This window comes from Pyrgilauda ruficollis, unplaced genomic scaffold (genome assembly GCF_017590135.1).
Source record: "Pyrgilauda ruficollis isolate IOZ18807 unplaced genomic scaffold, ASM1759013v1 scaffold9, whole genome shotgun sequence".
Lineage (NCBI taxonomy): Eukaryota > Metazoa > Chordata > Aves > Passeriformes > Passeridae > Pyrgilauda > Pyrgilauda ruficollis.
This window is the reverse complement of record NW_024531043.1, coordinates 2,164,066-2,186,295: the sequence shown is the minus strand read 5'-3', so window position 1 is coordinate 2,186,295 and position 22,230 is coordinate 2,164,066. Positions and strand designations below refer to the sequence as shown.

Here is a 22,230-nt window from a genome sequence, read left to right as displayed (position 1 = left end):
ATAGCTCTACAATGTCATTATTGGGGAACGCAGGGAAAGCAATGAAATCCTTGTTAAAATTCTGGGGCAGCAGGCCAGGCAGGCAGTGTGGCAGCTCCAGCCCACGTGAGCAGAGCAGCAAGGTCTGTGCTGTGTGTGCCCCAGCAGAGGCTCAGCTCCCCCAGCCCCTCTGCAGCACTGCAGCAGCCTCTGAGCACAGCCCAGCCCTGCTGCCAGCAGCAGCTCCCAAACTGCCACATCACTGCACCGAGCAGCTTCCTCTTCCAGCACAGGGAGAAAAGCTGCAGCAGAGAGAGGTCTCGTCCTGAACATCTGAACAATTCCCAGTTGGTGGCAGCTGGCAGGAGGAGCTGCATTACTGAACAGCCCTTGCACAAAGCAGAGCACTGGGCCTGTTCCTGCCCAGGGAAAACCCTGACATTTCATGGCTAGAACATGGAGAGATTAAAGACAATCCTATCCTCTGAAGTAGGTATGAATTTAACCATCTCGTAACCAGATGTCCCTATCTACCTAGCCTAAGCACAGAAAAGAAAAATAAGTAGTAGAAAAAAAATCAGATTATTATTATATGTTGTCATTATTGTATTGTTACTATTTTGTTTAGTGCAACTACACAGTGTGAATGGTGGAGGTCACCTTTTCCAGACACTTGTTTTAGCATATTAAATGGTATTAAGTCTAATAACTTGCTTCAAGCCTTATGTAGTTGCTGGAATCAAAGTGTTTTTTGGGGTTTTTTAAAATTATTCCTTTATGGTTTCTGTTCCCTTGTGCCTGCATAAAAATGCATCCAAAACCCTCAGAAGTAAGAACAGCAAAACGGAATAACTAAACCCTTGTGAGTACTGGGATGCCCCTTGGGATTTCTTTTTTTTATTTATTTTTTTTTTTTTTTTCAGCTGGCAACCCCTTGTACTCATTTTCAAATAAGGCTTTAGAACCACTAAAAAGACCAACATTTTTTCAGAACCAATAACGATCAAACTAAAACATAATCACTAATTTTCTCAGAGCCTCCATAGATGGTTAAACTGCATCTCTCACCATGCTGAGGGCACAATCTCAACTCAATGGATGCACAGTAAGTTTCTTCAAGTTCTTTCCACTTCCCTCCAGTCTGATTTAAATGGCAGTAGTTTGGTTGGAAGGCTCATGTTCCCACAGCAGATGTCTAGGTGCTGGAGGCAGATTTGCCAACCAAAAAGAGACACATCAACTATGAGCAGCAGGAGAGTAACTCACATCTCTCACCAGCCAAGGACAGGAAGGAAAGCAGAGTGGTAAGATTTCTACAAAAGTGGTTTTAGTCTGCTGTTCCTCCAGTTTCAAGTTTTTGAGTACATGGCAGGAATACTGAGCCTTAGGTTTCAGTGAGGCTGTTTCAAGCAGCCTTGAAGAGCTGCCCCTTGGCACTGTGTGCTGCTTGGGGATTCTTCAAGCCAACAATGGTAGCAAACTCTGACTGGGCACAACACACACCTAAAACAGGTTCAGAGCACCACTAACAGATTTCCCTCCTCCCTTGCATGTCAGATAGCCAGCTGTCTCTAACAGAGACATTAAATTCTGTAACAAATCTTTCATTTTAATCAAAGGCATGAGAATCACTAATGCTGAGATTGCACTTCAGGAAATGGGAGAGAAACAAACAACAGCTGGATTGGATCAAAAGAAAATCCCATATATTCACTCAATGCCATATTTTTGAAAGTGACCAGTAATGTATATCTATGGGAATGTAGAAAAACAATTGAGACACAAAATGAAATCTCCTTGATAGAACCACCCAACTTCCAGGAGAGCTGAGGCATGTTGCCTGTTTGTCCCCTACATTGGGGACTTCATAAGAGCCTTCTTTTCTGCATCTCAAATTCACCTCTATGGCTCTGGTCACACAGAATCCTAAAACAGCACCCTGCTTTCCTTTTCACAACCAATTTTGCTCTTAAGACAGGCAGATGTAACTCTCAGCCTGGAACACAACTAAGGGAAGAAGCTGCTACACAGAGAATACCAGAGAAAGCTCCCACTGGGTAACACCATGCTGTGTAATAAGAACTACCTTTAGAAACTTGCAGTACCAGCTTTAGACTTCAACTTCTGCTTAGCAGAGCCTCCTGCCAGTGCCCAGTCACACTTGGCATGAAAAAGGCAAAATAAAGGAACCCGCCGCTGCCTGCAGCTTCAGGCACTCAGTGGATGCCCCCACCTTGATTTGACCCTCCTTGGCCAGACCACAGAATGAGGGGCTTTACACACACAGCAGAGAATAAACACACTGCATTGCTTTTGGAATTAAAAATAGAACAATTATCCATAACAGTCTGCAGCCAGACTTCATGCACACCAGTGTCAACACTGTAGTATAGGGTGTGCATGAACAGCTTTTGTCTGTGGGGAACAGTTACCAAAGATGGACATGAAGATCTTTATTCCAACAGATTATTATTACCACAGCAGATGTGCCAGAAAAATACAAACAGTGTATATTAAACATATGGAGAACTTGGTGGTACATGGAGCTCAACCACCAAAGTGCTTCTTCCACAATCCCCACCTACCCACAGCCTGATCAATGCCCATCATCTGTGCACAAAGTTGAACTTTGTTTTATTAATAGTACCACAAAATCTGGATATATAAGAAGGTTGCCTACTATATAAAGCAATATATTGAGATTTTTTTTCTCCTGCTGAAATAATTTCTAATTTAGTTACTATAGAAACCATCCTGCAGCCATCCTAAAAAAAAATCTCTGTATATATTTACACTCACACTGAGAAGAAGAAGAGGAAAAAAGCTGGAATGTACCTGTACATGCAAAAGACAAATGGCCAAAAAAACCAGATTTGACAGTAATTTATAGGAACACAGCTGAAACTCCTTAAAATCTAAGAGCAATATTCATTCATATGATTGCCATCACTAACAAAGCCATGAACATGCAAAAACCTCTGCTTACAGAAAACCAGGGCCTTTCTTTACTGCTCAGGAAACAAATAGGTACAATAATGCAGTAACACGATTTCTTCTGAGAACTGAGAAAGGGAAGTTCTGAGCATCCTGACATTATTCTAATATGTCAAATGAGAAGAAGTCAGGGCTAACTGAACATGCCTTTTTTGCTCATTTAAGTTGCAGATAAGTGACAGCTAACAAATTATACAACAGCCCGTGACACACAGATCCAGACCAGCAGTTCTGCAGTAAAATTTAACAAGAGACAGCTTTACTCAGGTTTATTTCTTTTCATACAGTGCTGTCATAAACATTTCATAAATAATTCTACTAGGAGTATGCATGATTTATAAAATGTCTGGGAGGAGCTGCTAGCTTTCTCTCTTGCACTCTCTTGTTTGTACTTGTAAAATTGAGTCAGCTGTAATTTCAACAACCCTAAATCTTCTCTACAAGAGATTAAAAACACCAGTGCTACTTGCTGCAGAAGAAAAAGGTATTCCAGTAGTAAAGTATCTACAGAAAGCCACTGAGACATTCATTTAACTATTTTGTATCATGAAGGCTGAAGAGTTCTCTACACGGAAAACCAAAGGCATTTTATGGAAGCAAATAAACACTTTGGGTAAAAGGTTTCTATTGGAAATAATCCTGGGGGACATTAACAGGTTTAGAAAATCTTAAAGCTAGCCATTTAATTTCCAAGATTAGATGAGACTAGTTTTGTAGAGTGCTAGAATTTGTGTTTTATCACCCAAGTCTGTATGTGCAGACAGGAGCTGGGACAGTGGGCTGCAGCACCATCTGCACAGGGGATGACACACCAGAGCTCTGACCCAGATGGTGCAGCTCAGCCTCTTCCCCACTGCCTGCCTGGGAGCCTTGCATGGGAACAGAATAGTTGTGGCTTAACCCAGGCAAGGTCAATGCAGAGCTGAGAGGTTGTTTTCCAAGTTGTTCACAGATTTAGGTTTGTCCAATTCTGGAATGTCAGCTGACACCACCAGCTTTTTGTCATGGGCACTTGTGGCCCTTTCCCTCTCAGATCTGGATTTTCTCACTGTGCTATGTCTGTGTCATCTGTTCTGGATTAATGCCACATGCTTCACACAATGTTACTTGAAGAGGATTTTGAAAATATTGCTGGGTAGAAAATGAGACCACCAAAATATTTCATCATGCTAAACTCGTGCCTGTTACCAGGAAGACTAACCTACATGCATGCAGAATAAGCCAAGATGTCCCCACAGCTGAGACACTGGAGTTCATCCCCACACCAAAACTTTGAAAGCCTGGAGACAGTGATCTACACGGAGGACTCCAGACCAACACTAATTTTGTATGGTGACAGACCCAAGTTCAAACTGAGAATATAATTTAAAAATGCCTTCTATCTTTTCTACCAGTATTCCCAATATATGCACTGGGCCAGCATATACCTTTTGTTGAAGGTTGTCTGGTTTTTCATAGTGTATCTAATTTCTGATTAAAGAAATCAATTATGGGAATTAAGTTTTTGTTGATTTACAAAATAACATTATTATACTGCTGTCAAATATCTATACTAGTACTTTTCATCTTTCAGAGTATGAAAGTATCAGTATGCAGAGTAAGAAATAATTACTTTCTGAAATAATACTAGAGAATTCCACCTAGGAATATAGTGGAATCTCTTTAAATTAAATTAGCTAGCATTAGCATTCAAAAACTAGAAACTATTTAGGTCAACCACTGATCTCTCTTAATGTGGTAATTCACATTTTCAAGTAGAAACACTCCCTTATACACACCTCTCAGTCCCCTACTGCTCATCTTCCTCATACATTAAAACAGAATACTTCTGACACTTAACCCTGCAGTGATGAACAAGTCAGCCTTGATCGTGCAAAGTTCACACTTGGCTTGAAGCATGTTGAATAATCCCATTAATTTCCACAAGAATACTTTGCACTATGCGAATCTGAGTCCAAGAATTCAGTCATGTCAGGGGCAATCACAGCAGGATTTTTGTTGGGAAAACTGGCAGCCAGTGCAGTGAAATCAGCTGTGTAGCCATCAATCAGGTGCCAGTGTTTAGTGTGCCCCATCAGCTGTGCCCTGGGTTCAGCTGGGATAGAGTTAATTCTGTTCCTAGCAGCTGGTACAGCACTGGTTTGGATTCAGTGTGAGAATAATGTTGATAACACACTGATGTTGTAGTTGTTGCTAAGCAGTGCTTACTCTAAAGCAGTTTCCCAGGCTCTGCCAGTGAGGAAGTGCACAAGAAGCTGGGAGGGAGCATGGCCAGGAAGGCTGACTGCAACTGGCCAGAGGGTGGAACAGAGGTATGTACATAAACCAGTACAGAAACTGGGGGGAGCTGATTGCTGCTGGGGAACTGCTACATCAGTCAGCAGGTACTGGGCAGCTGGAATGTGCATCACTTGCTTTTCGTGGGTTTTATTCCTCTCTATTTCCTTTATCCCTTTTATTACAATATTTTTTATTTCAGTTTTTTAACTGATCTTAGTCCATGGGCTTTACCTTTTCTCTGATTCTCCTCCCCATCCCATGGAGGGTATGGCAGGGGAGTGATCAGATGTGTGCATGGTATTTAGCACCACTTGTTAATCAAAACTTCTCTCCAGAAAGATGCAATGATATAGAAACGCTTTTTGCAGACTGACCCATGAATCAATGTTGAACCATTGTCAATATTCCTTAGTTGTTTAACCCATCTGAGGGATTATAATCAGAGATGAGCACTTACCTTGTACTTAAAAGAGGTTTGCAGAGAGGTGCTAATTAACACAACATACAGCAAAAATTAAGATAGGTGTTAACAGATATAAAGCTGAAATAAATTTCACAATTCCAATATTAAAACAGAAGCACTGGATGGGAAAGCAGAGACACAAAATTTTGTCACTGCCATCACAGGCAACCACATAACAGATTTGGACTGTACTCAGCCCAGAATGACAAGCAGAGCATCTCCAGGCTCTCACCACACACTGCAAACCAGAACTGCTAAAGAACCCTACCACAAAAGGCAAAAATCCTGGGACATACCACAGAAAAGCCAAAGATACCAGAGACAACAGCAAAGTGTAAGTGGCAATCCCAGCAGGGAACTGAAGGAGAGATAAATGCCCATGTGAGTGTCAGGAGCATTCTGTGTCCCGTGCCAGTGAGAGGCACAGGCACCCTGTGGAAGTGATCACAGCACAGGGACAGTCCCTGTGACAGTGCTGCTGCCTCACTGTGGGCTGGGAGACTCCTTCTGCTGAGCCAGGCTACACAGAGCAGGGCACAAGAACGCTCCTTCCAACTCAGCAGAGTTCTTAGAGCAAATAGCACTATTTTTCATCATGAGAAGTGCAGGTTGAGTCAAGAAACAATAAACAAGAGGATAATTAAGATGAACAAAATTAGAATTTTTAAAGAGGGCTCAGCCATCAAGTATATGATAAATGATGCATAACTGAAAAAATGTTGGTGCTTCTCTCCCCATGTTTTCAAGCTCACCAGAAATAACCCTTCAAGAGAGAAATTCACCCAGTAAATATCTCTGTAATTCTCCTTTCCTTTACTTGCTCGTGGCTTGTTTAACGCGCCTGTGTGGAATTTCACATCCCCATCCCTCTGCAGAATTTCCATTTCCATTTTTTCATTTCCAATGAGAAACAGGTGTCTCAGGGCTGGCTGAGAACACAAGTGCACTGTGTTTATCAGCTGTGTAAACTTACATTGAAGAAGTTGGTCTTGTTCCTCTCGCAGAAGAGGCCCTGAGCAGGCATGTGCTTCAGCTGCTGCCAGGGCACCCCGCTGCCCAGCAGCACATCCCGGGCCCACTGCAGGTTCTGTGGACAACAACAGCCAGGTCAGATGGAGGCAGGGGATGCAAAAGCCACCACAGGTAAAAAAAGTACAAAACAAAGTATATTTCTATTATATTTATTATATTACATTTTACATTTCATTAACCTGCAGTGTCTTTTCTCCTTTTTGTCACACTTGCTGTTCCATTCTCCCCACACGCCCTCTGGAAGCATTCCCAGCTCTTCCCTCAGGCCAAGCACCTGCAGGGAATAACCTGCCAGAGCTGAGGCCTCGACCCTCAGGCTTAAACTGCAGCTTTCTTTTAGTGGGGAGTTGAATTCAGAGCTTTTGGCCCTACCCAGCCATTGCCCTCCACGTAAGTTCACTTCACCTCCCTGGAAATTCCACAACTGCCATCAAACTTGGATAATAGTGCTCAGTGAATTAACAAGAAATTATCAGTAGGGGACCAAATGATAGATGACAACCAAAAATTGATAAAAGCATTATCCCTCTAACAGTTCAATGCATGAAGCTCTCTTTTGTAGCTGAGAACTAGGGACAGCTGTTGGCTCCAGGCAGAATGTTACCAACAGATGGGACAATTATTAATTGTGAGATTTCACTGATGGAAGCTTTGCTTTACTTCATGTTTTATTTCAGGGTTCAAAAGTGGCATTTGAGTTGCATTTGACCAGCTTTTGTACAGAAAACTTCACAAGAGAGGACATGAAAGAAAGAGGAAGATGTTTTGTGCATAGAGACAAATAAGAATGTTGCACTCTGGCTTGTGTTCTGTGGACTGGAAATACACTTCTGTGAGTCATAAATATGATTAAATCATGTCCCTCCAAGAAGCATATTCCAGCTGTAATATCCTTTCTTTTGTGTGTATGTTTGTGTGTTGGGGTGGGGGGGTTGTAAGAAAAGTTCTTTTCCTGTGTTCCAGAGTATTTTTATTTCTAAGACCCTGGTGAAACAGTAAAAGCTCTGCTCAATCATCAGTGCCTTTGTGCTAATGACAGTAATCATTCAGAAATCTCCAGTGTCTCACCAGAACTGCAGCATCCCCTCTAGCAAAATGCTGATTATGGATTCATGTGCAGGAGAGCTGAACACTGGCAATAATAACCAGATATTTATGGGTGTCAAAAATCCCTCATTCCAAGAGCTCATAGAGGGACTTACACAGGACATTCATGGTTATAGTGCAGCATAATCAAGGGGATTTGGACAGCTTTGTTTTGGTATGGAACAAACACATATTCACTCATAAACATCACAAGGTACTTTCTGGCTGGTCATGGATATCAGTAAATTTAATTATTATCACTGAGTGTCAAATTTAATTAAGACTGAAAAAAGCAGAAGGTGTAAACTCAGCTGCATACTAACTTTCTTCTACATAACTTCTTTTGTAATATGTATTTCTGTAATCCTGTTAACCTAATCCTGAAAAATGCTTGGAAATACATACAGAAGAAAATGCAACACAAGAGATCCTACAAAAATCGGGTCTTCCATGAAAGCCATCTTGTTTTGAATAAAATCAGAATCCAACAAAAATAATCCTATTGGAACATCCAAGAGCCAGGCAGAGAAAATGCTTTATTTTTGTGCTAATCATAGTCATCAGAAGTGTAAGTTAATTCCAAGTGTGAAAATGAAGTAAGACTTGCCTAATGTGTGGTAATCTGAATCTTACAGTTAAAACTATCACATAAAAATTCAAGGAAAACAAAATCCTTAAGAAAGTTGTCATCCCACCACAAAGCTTAAATCTAAAATCCCAGTCTAAAGAAATATTAGCTGTGGATATATTCTCAAATGGAAACGGTACTAGGGAAAGGTTAAGAGATCATTAATTGTATCATTAATTGTAGCATCATGCTCTGGTGCTGGGATGTGCTATGCACATTACACTGACCATCCACAGGCATGTGTTTGGTACACATAATTCACAGGCTTTTATTGAACAAGATGATGGCAGCAACCCAGCCAGGAGGAGAAAAGATCATTCAGACAAATGGGACAATTACACGGTAACTTCACACAATCAAAGCTAATAGGAATAAAAGACATAGTTACAGATTTTCCACTACCCTTCTCCTTAAATCAGCATGATCACTTATTCCCAGTAAATATGCCTGAGCAGGTCTCAACTCATTAGATTTCACAGAGTCTGCTCTGCTTGGTTTTCAGCTGATGAAGTTATTAGGAGTGGGTGAAGGGATCCAGGACACAGCAAAAAGGATTTATTCTTCTTGGCACACTGCTTGCCAGCCTCAAATGCTGGATTTGGCTGTCTGACTCAGGGCAATTATGAAATACTCTTTCCAGTTCAGCTGTTGCCTCCCACATCTTTATCACCCCAAGATTCAAAGACAAGATGACTGACAGGCTACAGTAACTTGCAAAAAAGCTGAAGTAGAAAAAGAAAATCTCTTAGGGTCAACCAAGTGGAACAGAGCCACCTGGGATGGACACCCCTTAACTCAGTGGTGTCAGAAGCACCTTTACCTAAACTGGAAACTCCACAAAGTGTTTCTGAGAGGTGAACAAAACAATCCACTATACTTTAATCCTTCCCTCTGATTTCATTTACAGTCCATTAGAAGCTTTGTCTCAAAAACCTCCTCCTCCTCCATCAAATTAAAGCAAAATAAAAAGACTACTGATCTGAAGGGTGGCCTTTTAAATGAACTGTTATTATCAAACTGTTTCTACTTGAAGTGGTTACATCTATTATGCTTCCAGATTATGTCTGTCTCTAAGTACATATTAAGCCTACAAACATATAACCTGGTAATTTTTACATGCATGTATTATGCCTGGTTTGACCAACGTGTCACGTCACTGACCTCATGTCACACCCAACATTTATTTCCCCGTTAAGGGCTCTGCTAATAACAGACATTATAGAAATACAAACTGAAAAACTGACACAGTCTTTAAAAGCAGATTCTTCCAGGATTTACAGAGAACCTTTTATTTTGAGATTAAAAAAAAGCATGTAAGTAAATATTTTTCCTTCCTGACAACCTGCTGGTTACAGATTATCAGGCCAGCTCCACATACTGCTCCATAAGGTGAATACTTTTCACAAAGTTACACTGACAAACAGTGTCCTAACAAGTCCTAACTTCTCCTTCCAAACTGTGCCAACATTCATTTTGGAGGTAAAAGTCACAAAGAATGAAGACTTTACTTCAAGACAATATTAATGGGAAACTGAAACTACTGCCCAAACTGGCAGTGAAGCAACTTCTGAAAATTCATTTGTATTTGCCTGCACGTTTACTCCAACTAAAGACAGCTATATATAAATTTCTTCTGATAACAGACTAAAACAAAGAAAAATAGACTCCAAATATTAAGCTGGATTTTGCAGGGACAAAAACACCCAACAGAACATGTAGCCAAACAAAATATTCAAAGAGTTTGAAAAGATATTTAAAAAAGCACTCAACTATCTTCACTAATCTCACAACAGCAAATCCAGGAAAGCTGTGAAATGGGAGAAAACAGATTGCATATGGAAAACTTGTTTTTCTGAGCACTATGGAGACCTGCCAATCCTCTCCTCTTCCCAGCCAACCATGAATTTTGGCCATCAGTCTAAATTCTTCATGCAAATTCCTGGCGTTGGAATGTAAATGCTGAATTTTCCAAGATGGCTATACACATTTAAAAATTAATCTCAGTTTTCTAAAATTTACCATTCTGCCCCCAACAACACAACCTGATGTGATTTATCTCATTTTTTAAATCAGGCTGATCATGAATAAATGTAAGCATAATTGTTACTGCAGTTACTGCTGACAATGCATAGATCCATTTTGTGCTTTAATTTTCTGCAGGAGTGTAACTTCCACTAAAGACCCAGTAATGTGCCATTAAAACACAAACACTGGACATTGCTCTACAAAAGAACTGAATGAGTCACTGAAGAAAGAAAATGTAAAACCCATGTGAAAATATGTAGCGGACATATGTGAATATGAAGATTTTTTGGGTTTTGCTGTGTGAAGTGGCTGTTCATTATGCATTCTGCAGAAATAACAGAAAGGACAGTAAAACCCAAAAATGCTCCATTGAAGCCAGCCTGGTAACTACTAGGCTCAAACAGGCAGGATTCAGTTTTTCTGAGTTCCAAGAGGAAACAGATTTAGACAACAATGCGTATTTCACATGGAAATCCATCACTGAGTTGATATTTATATAAGGAGAGAGATACAAAAAGCAAAAGAGAAAGCTTCATCAGGGAAAAATAACGGAAGAAAACATTTTTCAAGTAGTTCCTCAGGCAATGCCATGCTATTTGAACCAATAAATTGAAAACAGGCAGCTTTTTTTGTTGAATGTTGATACAAAATCATGTCAGCAACAGTAATGACAGATTGCAGGAATCTATGGCTCCTATTCATGATTAGCTCCATGGAAAAATTAACAACTGTTACATACAAACAGCATAAGAATGTTTTCAAAACAAGCTCTCTACAAAAAAGGGTGATATTTTTCTGGATAATCACTCTACAGACAAATGGAATATTCATCACCTTCCAGCAGGTTGGCAAGACTTGCTTGTGCTCACTTTGCAGTGACACTGGTGACGTTTGCTGCTCCCAGGCCAGGGGTACAATTTGTTTCCCCTCCCTGTTGTTCACATAAGCTTTAGTGCTGGTGGGGAAGAAAACTCAGGAAGCCATGCAAAGTAGCATATGATCTTCCAAAGATCTCCCAAATATAAAATCTGTGAATTCAGACCTTGATTATGACAAATAGTAAAATACCTCTGATCATTTCAATGTACTATTCCTACACATTTTGCCAACAAAGACCCAGGATACCCAGAAAGTTTATCTGTTTACACAATATTGATTAATTTCTGCTTCCAAGTCACTTTTCAGTCCACTTATTCAGTAAAATAAATAATTGCTGTCATTTTCATGAGAACATCTTAATTTATGTGACATATCTAAAATGTAATTCTCTGCTGAATGACAGAAAATTACTTAGTTCAGTAATAAAAAAAGAAATTTTCTCCTTAACTGACCTCACACACAAGTCAGACAATCTAGGAGCTGAAGACTTCCCCAAGTGTAGCTTCATTCCAAACTGCACTGAACAAGCTGTTTTTTAGCACTGGGACTTCTGCACCAGTGCCAGTGGCAGCACAGTTGCTTTGCTGGGGTGTTGGACAATACTCTTTTCCTAACCCAGAGATGGGGCAACTGAGAGGTGCTTGAAGAACTTTTATTCCATTTTCAGTCTCATGAGGAGGGTGAGACAATACAGATGTTATCATTCACACCATCACAATCAGAAGCTGATTATATTCTAATTACACTACACTATAAGAGTTTCTTGGCCTATCAGCTTTTTGCAACACCATGCTGTAGATGCCTTTAAACCAGTCATCTAAAACTACCCCTCCTGGGTCCCACTACATCTTTCATAGTTTTGTTTCTCCAAAGTATCCAGTCTTATTTGCAAGGCCATCCTTTGAAACCTTTTTCTAGTTCAATTTCTCTCTCAACAAGAGTTGAGACAGAAAGTTAACAGAGTTGATAGAGTCTGTCCTATTCTACGGCATTTCTAACTCAGCATTTCTTACTCAAGGTTTGCATACAGATGCACACTGAGAACTCTCTCCAGATCCAAATCCCCCCCTGGGGCTCAGAGCTCACCTTGTGGGTTTTGCTGTAGGTGTACAGGTAGGCCAGCCTGTAGAGGCTCTTGTAGTGCTGGGGGAAGCGGCTGAGGCACAGGCAGAAGGAGGAGATGCACTGCTCCGTCAGGAACTTGCGCTGCTCCTCCAGGTCTGCGGGGAGGCCCTGAGGAAACTCGCAGGCATCCTCTCCACATGGCTCAGCCTTCTTCCTGCAGTCCCACTGAGAGCCTGGGGGCATGGCAGCTTTCAGGGCATTGCCAGAAGCACACTGAGGATCCACCAGCAGTTTTTGGGCAGTAGGTTCAGTAGGATCGTAAGATACTGAGATCTCCAGCAGCTCTTCTGACTTTCCTGCAGCTGGAACAGTAAAAGGAAAGTGACAGTGAAATTGCCATTTCCAAATGGCAAATGACATGTAGAAAATGACAAAAATTCAGTGTGACAAAAGGTAATCCTTTTCTTCATTAAAGCATAGACAGAAATATTGAAAAAAATTTATGACTATTTGTGATCATCAAATAAGTGATCTGCAACTCATTGACAGAGCCACACAGTGCTATCTCCATTGCCTTCATTTGGGTTTTATCCTGAACAATAGTATGAATTCAGCACACCTTACACAATGCAGGGTTTTACACCCTGGAAGATTGAGGAGGAGGAGGGAAAAAAGCCAAAATAAAAGAGTAAATTCAGGAACATTTTATTGCAAAGAAAAGAAGAAAGAACAGAAAATTAATGCCATCCTCCCAAGTGGAATGTATTATTCTTAATAGTCTGCCTAGAAAACAATCCCAGAATACAAAATGGACTCAGACAGAAGGATCAGCAGCAGCTCACCTGGTATTCTGCATAATGTAGGACTTACAATTCCATGTAAATATTTTTGTGATTAACTTGGCAATTTATAATTCAATTGACTCATCTTTTGTTGAAGGATACCAAATCTTACTTCAGAAATCATCTTGTTACAGTGGCAGCTTCCACATTTCCTGTTAGCTAACCATTGCTGCTGGAAACACACATGCTACATGCAGATTAATTTCTTTAACTTTGATCTTTAGTCATGGAAGTTTACCATGTCTTTGTCTTTGCTAGGATAAAGAGCCTCTTACATTAGATCTTATCTCCCAGCAGAGAGTGTAGAGATAACTAAAATGTACTTCATCCTCAATACAAAGCTGTTCCATAACCTTTTCTCTCATAAGGTTGAACTTTTGAGTCAAACATGTTTTACAGAACACACATTTTTCAAAATTTGCTTGCCTGATGTCTATACCATTATAATTTTACTGTACAGGTAGCTTTATGGGAAACAACATCTGTTCTAATAAACACCAGTAATTTAAGAATGCTTTTGATGGTTGAAAGACAAATGATGACAATAACACAACTCACTGCAAGCCTGAAAAAAGCCATAATTTTAGTCTGGTAGCCAAAAGACTACTGGATTTAGTGATAATGGAAGTAGTATTTCACAAAACTAGGAAGTGGCATCTATTTTAGCATATTAATGCAAGCACCACCACAGGCTTCCCTAGCTTGGGCAAGACTGAAGTAAAATATTTTTAAAAACAAGAAACCAAGGTAATCTAAGCCTGCAAACAACGAGATAACTGCTTGGAACTTGTTCCTAGTGAGATCAGGGAAGTGATTCAGGACTCTCCACATAGCATGATCTCTGGATCTCTGGAACTGGGAAAGTGTGAGCTGGCAAAGAAGACTTAACATCCCACAAAAAGCCACAGCCTGGAAAGGTGGACAAAATTTACACATTGGTTTTGTTTGTCTTTCCCTGTTGAAGTCCAGCCTCTTTATCTACTGCCACATCCAACTGTACAAACATCAGACAAAGGGATATTCCAGCTAATGGATTTTGAAACCATTTTTCCAGTGGAATACAGAACACTTAGTACTATTATATATGGAAAAATCTGGTAGAAAGCAATTCTAGTTCTCCACTGGAATGAAGTATACAATGGAATAAATCTAAATTCTACTACTTAAGCTCTTCTCTGTACTGAATATTAAGCTGCTACTGAGACAGAACAAAAAGGGCATCTATTCCTGGGAAAAGTAAAAAAGTCTTGTTTGAGACGACATTCATATAACTACTCTTTAAATTATTTAAAAATATGAAACACTGAAGAAAAAACAAATAATAACCTAAAAGAAGGCAAGTCAGTCAAAGGGCCAGCAGACAGCACTTTAGCTTTCCTTTGTAAGATTTAACAGATAGAACAAATTGTGTTGGTGGCCACATAAGTGAGGCACAGTTCCAAATTTAAGCTACACACATACAGGCAGCAATGATACCTAGTTAAAATCCTTAGTCACAGTGCAGCATATTTCAGTGCATCTGCAAGCCACAAGAAACAATTTCATGAGACTACTGCAGCTGACAAGATCTATTAAATCAGGCATACCCTTTTCCTCTGCAGGTCCCAGGGCCTCTTTGCTGAGCATCAGTGTATCAGCACAGGTAGCAGAAATCCTCTTCTCTGTGTAAGTCTTCTTCAGGCTGTCCTGAGAACTGGCAGGCTCATTAAACATATCCTGTGTGGAACTGGAGTCAGACAGCACTGCTCCAGTGCTATCCTGACTCCTCTCTGCAAAAGAGATAAAGAAGGAATGCACCACTTCATACTCCTCAAGCTGTTACTTGTCTCTTGGTAACAGCAACACAAACTCTGCAAACTCTTACAACTGCCACTTAGGATCCCTTACCACCACCAAGAAAAGGTATTTCATTCTCACATTTCTTCCTAAAATGTAGTCCTGGAATTTGATTCAAAAGCCATAAAGCTCAACTTTCAAGAGCAGTTAAGACTGGGGACACAATATTTCATGTAGTATGGCCCTGTAAAATCTCCCAGGTTTACTGGACCATTTGCCTTGAAAAGCACCCAGTATAATTTTGAACCTGACACAAGCAAAGCTCAATTGACAAGAGAAAACCATGAAGAACAATATTGGCAAAAATTACTCATGAAAGAAAGAAAAACAGGTACAATTAGAAGGCAAAGACTTACAGGAGTGATCTCTGATGCCAACTATCCTGCAGGTGTAAGATGCTATTCAACAAACGTTCTGAAAGGTGATTTGGTATGGCAAATAAACAACACATCAAAGAACTAGGCCTAACACAGACAGGGAAACTGGACTTCAAGGCAGCCACAGAAGGAAAGGAGAAGAGACTTTACCTTGACAGAGTGGAGCAGTGGCTGCTGACTACAGTACAGTCACAACTAAGCTGTTAATCTGCACTGGAACAGGCACCGTGACTTTATCAGGGGGGATAAAACACCTCAGAACACACAAGTGAAAACCTCCCACTCATGTCTGAAACCTGCCAGATATAACCCAAGTTCTTTACATCAAGGGTTATCAGAGGCAACCCTGCATGACTAAAGAGCACAGCTCAGTCTCTCTGACACAAAGAGACCTGCACATTCCCACTGAGATGGGAAACTGGCATTTTTCCATACCGTGCCAACACAATTCAGTGTTCGATATAAAATTCCAATACAGGCAATTTCCTTTAAATCTGGAGTCCACAAGAATGATTTCCAATTTCTTCTTAAGATACTGATACTTGATTGTGTGATCTAGTTAAAGGTGTCCCTGCTCATTGCAGGGGTGTGGGATTAGATGAGCTTTAAAGATCCATTCCAACCCAAACCATTTTATGTCTGTAGGGAAATGGCTTAACCAGGAGGGGGTTACATACATTGACGAGGTAGTTCCACTGCATTCTGATTCATTAATTTTATTGATAAGATCAAGAAAGAAAATTAACAAAAGCCCCTGCTTTGAGATGAGCGGATAATTTAATTAAATTTCTTCTGTTCCATCTGAATTGCACTTGTTCAGGAGAGAGGTAAGAGCCTCCCATGAATTTATTTTATCAAGACAACTCCCTCTGCAAACCTTCAGCTTGCAGATCAGGTTCTGCTTATTAGTATTCCAATGAATTTAAACCAAATTTGATGCACTCTGTAGGTTTTTCACTACCACACAAAGAAAACCTTCCCTTTCAGTGAACAGATCTTAACAAAACTCTATCTTGGAAAAGAATGGGGGAACAGTATTTGCTTCCTAATTGGAAGCTATATAAGCTGGTAAATGATGACAAGTTTTATACAGAAAGAATATAATTACAAAGAATGGGAAGAGAAGGATTCTGAAGAGAGGTCAGTCAAGCCTTAAATGACTCATTTATAAAGCTTTAATAACTTTCTGTGGTACAAATCAATACTATTGAACTCCCAGTTGACATCAGGAAAATCATTTACAGTAGCTCCCTTGGTATTTTTTTTAAAAGACGTTTCTATATCTGTGGCAAAGAGGCTGAATTACTCATCCAGGAAAAAAAAAATTGCAAATTTGCAGATGTTGACACAAGCCTGCAGGTCAGTTCTGATGCGTGGGTTATGACACATGAAGCATTAGAATGTAAATCAAGAAGTGCCAGACCACTATGCCTGGGTGAGAGCAGATCACTGGGAAATTACAATAGTTTTTCATCATGCAAAGACAGACAATGATTCAACACATTAAATTTCAAATGTATGCATGAGCTTTTCCTTATGGGAACAAATGTAAACACCTCCTTACAATTAGCTAGCTAATTTAATTTTAAATTTCTGCTTAAACAAGTGTGGGTCTAGGCAGGGATATTTATTCTCCTTTTCTTTCAATACATTAACCCTGTTTAAAAAATTATATTAACACTGGGCTCCTTAATCACTGGAAACCAGAGGAAGATGACTATTGAGACAACTTTCTATTATATTAGATATTCCTTGAATGCAGCAGATACTTTCAAACTAAGTGAGCCAGATGGAAAACCCTGGAGTATTCCAGAAATTAGCAGCAGCCACCAATTATTAGTATTAATTTCTCAGAAATCACAGAGGATGGGTAAAGTCCCAGGGAATGTAAAACAAAGTGTAGTACTTATCTTTACAAAGCATGAAAGGTCAAAGCTGTGAGCCAGCCAGCCTTCATCTTCCATAGAATTTTTGAGCATAAATAAATAAATCCCTCTCTAAGCACCTAAAAGGTAACAGGATCAGGAGCAGAAAATGTGTGAGTGGATGCCAGCACACACATTCACACATGTGAATTTGTGAAGAACTTGTGATTCTCAAACCAGAACTGGCCTAAATGTCAGGCTACTCCAAACTCACCTCAGCAAAGCAGCACTCTGGAACGTGTAATCAGTAACTTCACAGAAAAAATGTGTAAGAGTCTTCCTGTTCTACTGAGCACTAATGAAAATTAAACTTAATTACGGTGTCTGAATTTGGGATCCACATTTTAAAAAAGACACTGAAATAAGGAAAAATTAATTCACAGGAGAGGATAAAAATGAGAGATTAATGAGATGACATATGAAAATTACCAGGAGAATTGGACTTATCTTAAAAAAGATGAGGGAGAATTTCCAAATACATATGATTAACCAAAATAAAAATACAATAATTGCTGTTAATATTCATTAGGTACAGTGCAAAAGGCAATAGGTTTTAATTGCAGCAAAAAAATTGACTTTTTTTTTGCCCGCATCTCTATCTTAAATGCTACATACAGTTAGAAAATAGCACAGAGTCACTGTGGGCTTTCAAAGACAGGCAGACAAATGCCTTCATTTGTTAGGTTACCCAAGATGTTCCTTAATATAATAAAAAGTTCTGTCAATACCTAAATACTGCAGTATGCAATGCAGAACTTCTGGCAACTGCACCAATTCACATCCTAACTCTGGTTTTCTAAAAAGAAAAAAAAAAAAGCATATTTGTACACATGGAAGTACTATTCTCTTCTAGCCTAGCTGCCAAATACAGCTTTTTTTATAAACAGAAATATGCTAGATGGGCACACAGCAGATATTTTACATTTGCTGTGCTATGAAGCTTTTCCTTTCTCTGGTAAGAGCTGAGTGCAGTTGAGACACTCATTAGTGCTGCTTAACCTATGTGCCAAAGACTGCAGTGTGCGAGGCAGAGAATGAATTCCAAATTCCCAACTGCTCTCAACACCTGCCCTTCTGAATGACACAAATCCACGGAGAACATCAGTGCTTTTTAATAATTTCTGCCATAATTAAGAGAAAATTTAATGAAAGCCAGTGTAACTTAAGAGTTTGAAATTATTTTTAAATATTTTAATATATTTTTTATATTTCAATTCAAAAGATATTTTATCTTTTTATGTCTTCATATTTTGTTTACCTATTTTCTTAGTTTCCCCACCCAGCAATAGCAATAAGGCAAGCTTTTCCAAAAAGCTGCGGCGGTCCCTTGTTGTAAGAGATTGGTAAATCAAGGACTAAATATTCTTTTGAGGTCCCTCCCTGTAAAGTTTCCTATTACTTCAAAAGCTAAGATAAAAATACAGCTGGGTATTAATGTCCCAAAATTATTATCTGTAGCGGAAATGAAGAGCCTAGGGAGAAAGTTCTACTAAATTGTGCGTAAGTAACTGTAACTGTATTGCTATGAAAAATGTGATCTGATAGTAGGTGTCTCTCCTTGGTATTGTTATATTTTGTTTCAGTACTTCATTGCATCATTCCTAAGTTTTAGGAAGATTTCAAACAACCTGATGAGCTGAAATCTCAATTTGATGTAAAGTTAAATATTTATGTTTATCTCTAAAAATTTCAGAAAATGGCACGTGAAAGCAAGTTGGGGGTTTTTTACCTCATTTCTCATAATGTCCTCAACTTGTGACATTTCATTTCAAATCTATGTCAGATTACATCCCCTACTCTGTCAACAGGTGAAAAAGAACAGCTTTGGACAGGAGATTTAAAAAGGTCAAAAGAAGAATCTTGCTAACTTTCAAAGACATTAGTAAAAAACCACTAATTATTATCAGAAAGATGTCACTGGGAATAAAGAACTTGTATATTCATCTGTACTGCCAAGACCTTTATTGCATCACACTGAGGTCCTGTCAGTCACATGGATGATTAAATCACTGCCATTACTGGAACATGTCTGTCACAGATGTTAGAAAAAATATCTGAAGTTTACTTGCCTTAATTCCATGCTTAAGAGCATTTTAACATTAATCTTATCCTGAATGAAATAGGTTTACTGGCTTGACTTCAAAAATGCCTGTTCCCCACTATTGCTCCACAAGCAGACTCAGCCATCACCATGTCACTGTCACTGCTCCCTCAGCCTGTGGGCACAGCCCCTGCAGGCCAGCCCACCACTGGGACACAGCTGTGCCAAACTCTGGAGAGCACAGATTACTGTTTCATTTGAAAATGCAGCAGGAAACAGGGCTCAGTACTGCAGCAGGCACTACCCTGTGCCAGCACCCTCCCACAGGAGCCCTGTGCACCATCCAGGAGCCTTGGTACCTAAACTGAGCCCCCTCAGCACTGGCACAGGGACAAGGAGGGAGATGGGTCACTGCTGGGTGACCAAACTGAGCCCCCTCAGCACTGAGGAGAGACAAGGAGAGAGATGTGTCACAGTGCCAGAGCTCTCACTGCTAAGCATGATGACCAGGTACAGACTAACAGAATTTATTCTCAGGGGAACTGAAGCACAGCTCCATGGTGCCAATGGCAATGAGGTGTTCTGCCTTTGACAGTTATTTACTATGCAGTAATCCTCTTTTGAAACTTTCTGGAAGTTAAAAGGAAGATGGAGAAGACCTCTGAAACATCTGCAGACAGGAGTAAGTAAAAGGCTTAGAGAGCTAAGAGGGTACAACTCACTTCTGAATGATATCTTTGTCTTAAACATCTGATGGAAAATGTGCTTTCAGTTGCTGTAAGAAGGTATCTGAATCATGATGAACAATCAGTTACAAGTCAAAAAATCAGAAATGAGTGGCCCAGAAAGCTTTTCTACAGAGCTCTATACATATGCTAACTCAATTTGCAGAAAAGAAACATCCTGCTGCACAGTTCAGAGCTTATGAATAAGCAACTATATATAACTGAAAAAAAAAAATCTTGTCTCATGCAATAAAGGTGGGCTGTTCACAGGCTGTGAAGGTACAGACTCTCTCTGTCCTGCCTGGCACCATCTCTCCCCTCTCCACTTGAACATATGAGCATTTTTGTTTACTGGTCTGCAGTCAGAAACATGATGTATCACAGAATTCTCATTCTGCAAACAGACTCCACCCATAACAGAAGACAACATTTAGCTCTGCATCAAAAGGCACTTGCACATTATTAAACAACAAAAGAATTGCAAAGATTTGCATGGGAGTAGGTTAATTTGAGGACAGCAATTTAAAGGGAGTTCTCTTTTAACATGAGTCAAAGATGAGAGTCTATGTTTTGTCTGGCTGTACCGAACACAGAATGTGTTTCCATAACTTACAGTCCTATATTGCTGTTCTGTCTTCAAGAGCAGAGCACCAGAGTAACTCACCCATGTCCCATCTATTTGGACAAATGCTTTTTACATAATCTCACACCACATCTCAGTGTGACACTTGTACTAATCAGAGAGAGGTTAAATTGGGGAAAGGTAAAAATGGAGCACACTGCAATAAACTGGGTGTGATTCATTATTCATGGAGTCCAGTGTGCAGTCCCCATGGACATCCAGCACCACGTGCTAAGACAGCACATGCACTGCAGACCCAATGATTTCATTTTTAACTGCTGAAGAGAGAGAATTTTAAGGGCAAGATTTTAATGTTCCAAAATGCAAAGTGGATGTTCTTTTTATGCACAGAAACATCCACTCCGTCCCAGAAGCTGATTTAGTTTAGCATGAGTGACAACCTGGTGCAAGAAGTTGCTCAGAGATCACCTTTGTCTCATCAGGATGTTGAGAACCCCCATTTACAAAAACTGTGCATCTTCATCACATTTGCAGAATTACAGACCGACAAACTATGGAGTGAGACTTCTCCCCCAGCAGGAAGCAAGGAGCCTTTCCCAGTGAGTTTATCATGCAGGTTCTGCCAATTATTAAAAGCAAGCCGTGACAGGTAAAAGCAGGAAGAGAATGCCTGGGGAACAGAGATTTGTGTAAAGGTTAGAGGCAGCACGGGCAATATTGGTTGCAAAAGCAATCAGGCAAAGACAAACACAAAAAAGGACAATTAAGTCTAACTACACATGACACACTACATGACATGGATGAAGACTTAAACAATACAACATTTTCACACTGCAATAGCCATGGATACATCATCTGCATACCACCACAGGAATATGGAATTGAGTATCAACACAACAAAGGCACATTACAGCAAAAAAGACCTCCTAAACAATCTCCCAGTCTACTTTTTGGGAAACAGATACCTTATTCAGATTTTTAAAAAAATTTTACTACTTTTCCTGCTTTCTGAACTAACTCTATTGCTTTTACTGCAATTGGTTTTTACTGACTACATACATCCAGCCTGTATAGAGGAGGACAGCAAGCATATCTATTTTGCTATGTCACCATTTAGCTGTGTAAACACAGTAACAACACAGGTAATGAAAGTCTGTGTGGCTGGCAAGTTCCCGGGTTTTCCTGTTCCCTATCTCACTCTTAGAAAATAAGACTCTGAACCTATGCTTCAGACTTCAAATGCAAGTTTTCACTTTGGAGGGTTATAAAATAGGAATAGGCAGGGTGATGACAGGAAAGATGGGATTAACAGAAGGAAAGAAAAGATGCTGCCAAATGGAAGGACAAGAAAAGAGAAAGGAAGCTGCCCATTTTACACACATGACAGCAGCAAGTCAGCCAGCAAATAACAGCTGCCACTCAGCAATACTTTTGTCTCCTTGAAGGAGATATGTGCTAGCAGCTGCCACG

General features: G+C 39.9%; 1 protein-coding gene and 1 long non-coding RNA gene across 8 annotated transcripts in view; one reads left to right on the top strand and one right to left on the bottom strand.

The window, feature by feature from the left end:
- The window catches only part of CABIN1 (calcineurin binding protein 1), a 109,801-nt gene that overhangs the window by 53,919 nt on the left and 33,652 nt on the right, over positions 1–22,230 (bottom strand). For 5 of the 7 annotated variants that reach the window (XM_041488720.1, XM_041488726.1, XM_041488725.1 and 2 more), the window contains 3 exons: positions 14,860–15,042; positions 12,453–12,793; positions 6,690–6,803 (listed from right to left, as the gene is read on the bottom strand). In XM_041488720.1, coding sequence (XP_041344654.1) covers positions 6,690–6,803; positions 12,453–12,793; positions 14,860–15,042 — 638 coding nt within the window. The remainder of the gene's footprint in view (positions 1–6,689; positions 6,804–12,452; positions 12,794–14,859; positions 15,043–22,230) is intronic. The other 2 variants (XM_041488722.1, XM_041488724.1) reach the window with 1 other exon arrangement.
- Positions 5,222–7,546, top strand: LOC121364947. The gene is made up of 3 exons (XR_005956934.1): positions 5,222–5,285; positions 6,721–6,859; positions 7,426–7,546. It is a non-coding gene; the product is annotated as an uncharacterized LOC121364947 (long non-coding RNA).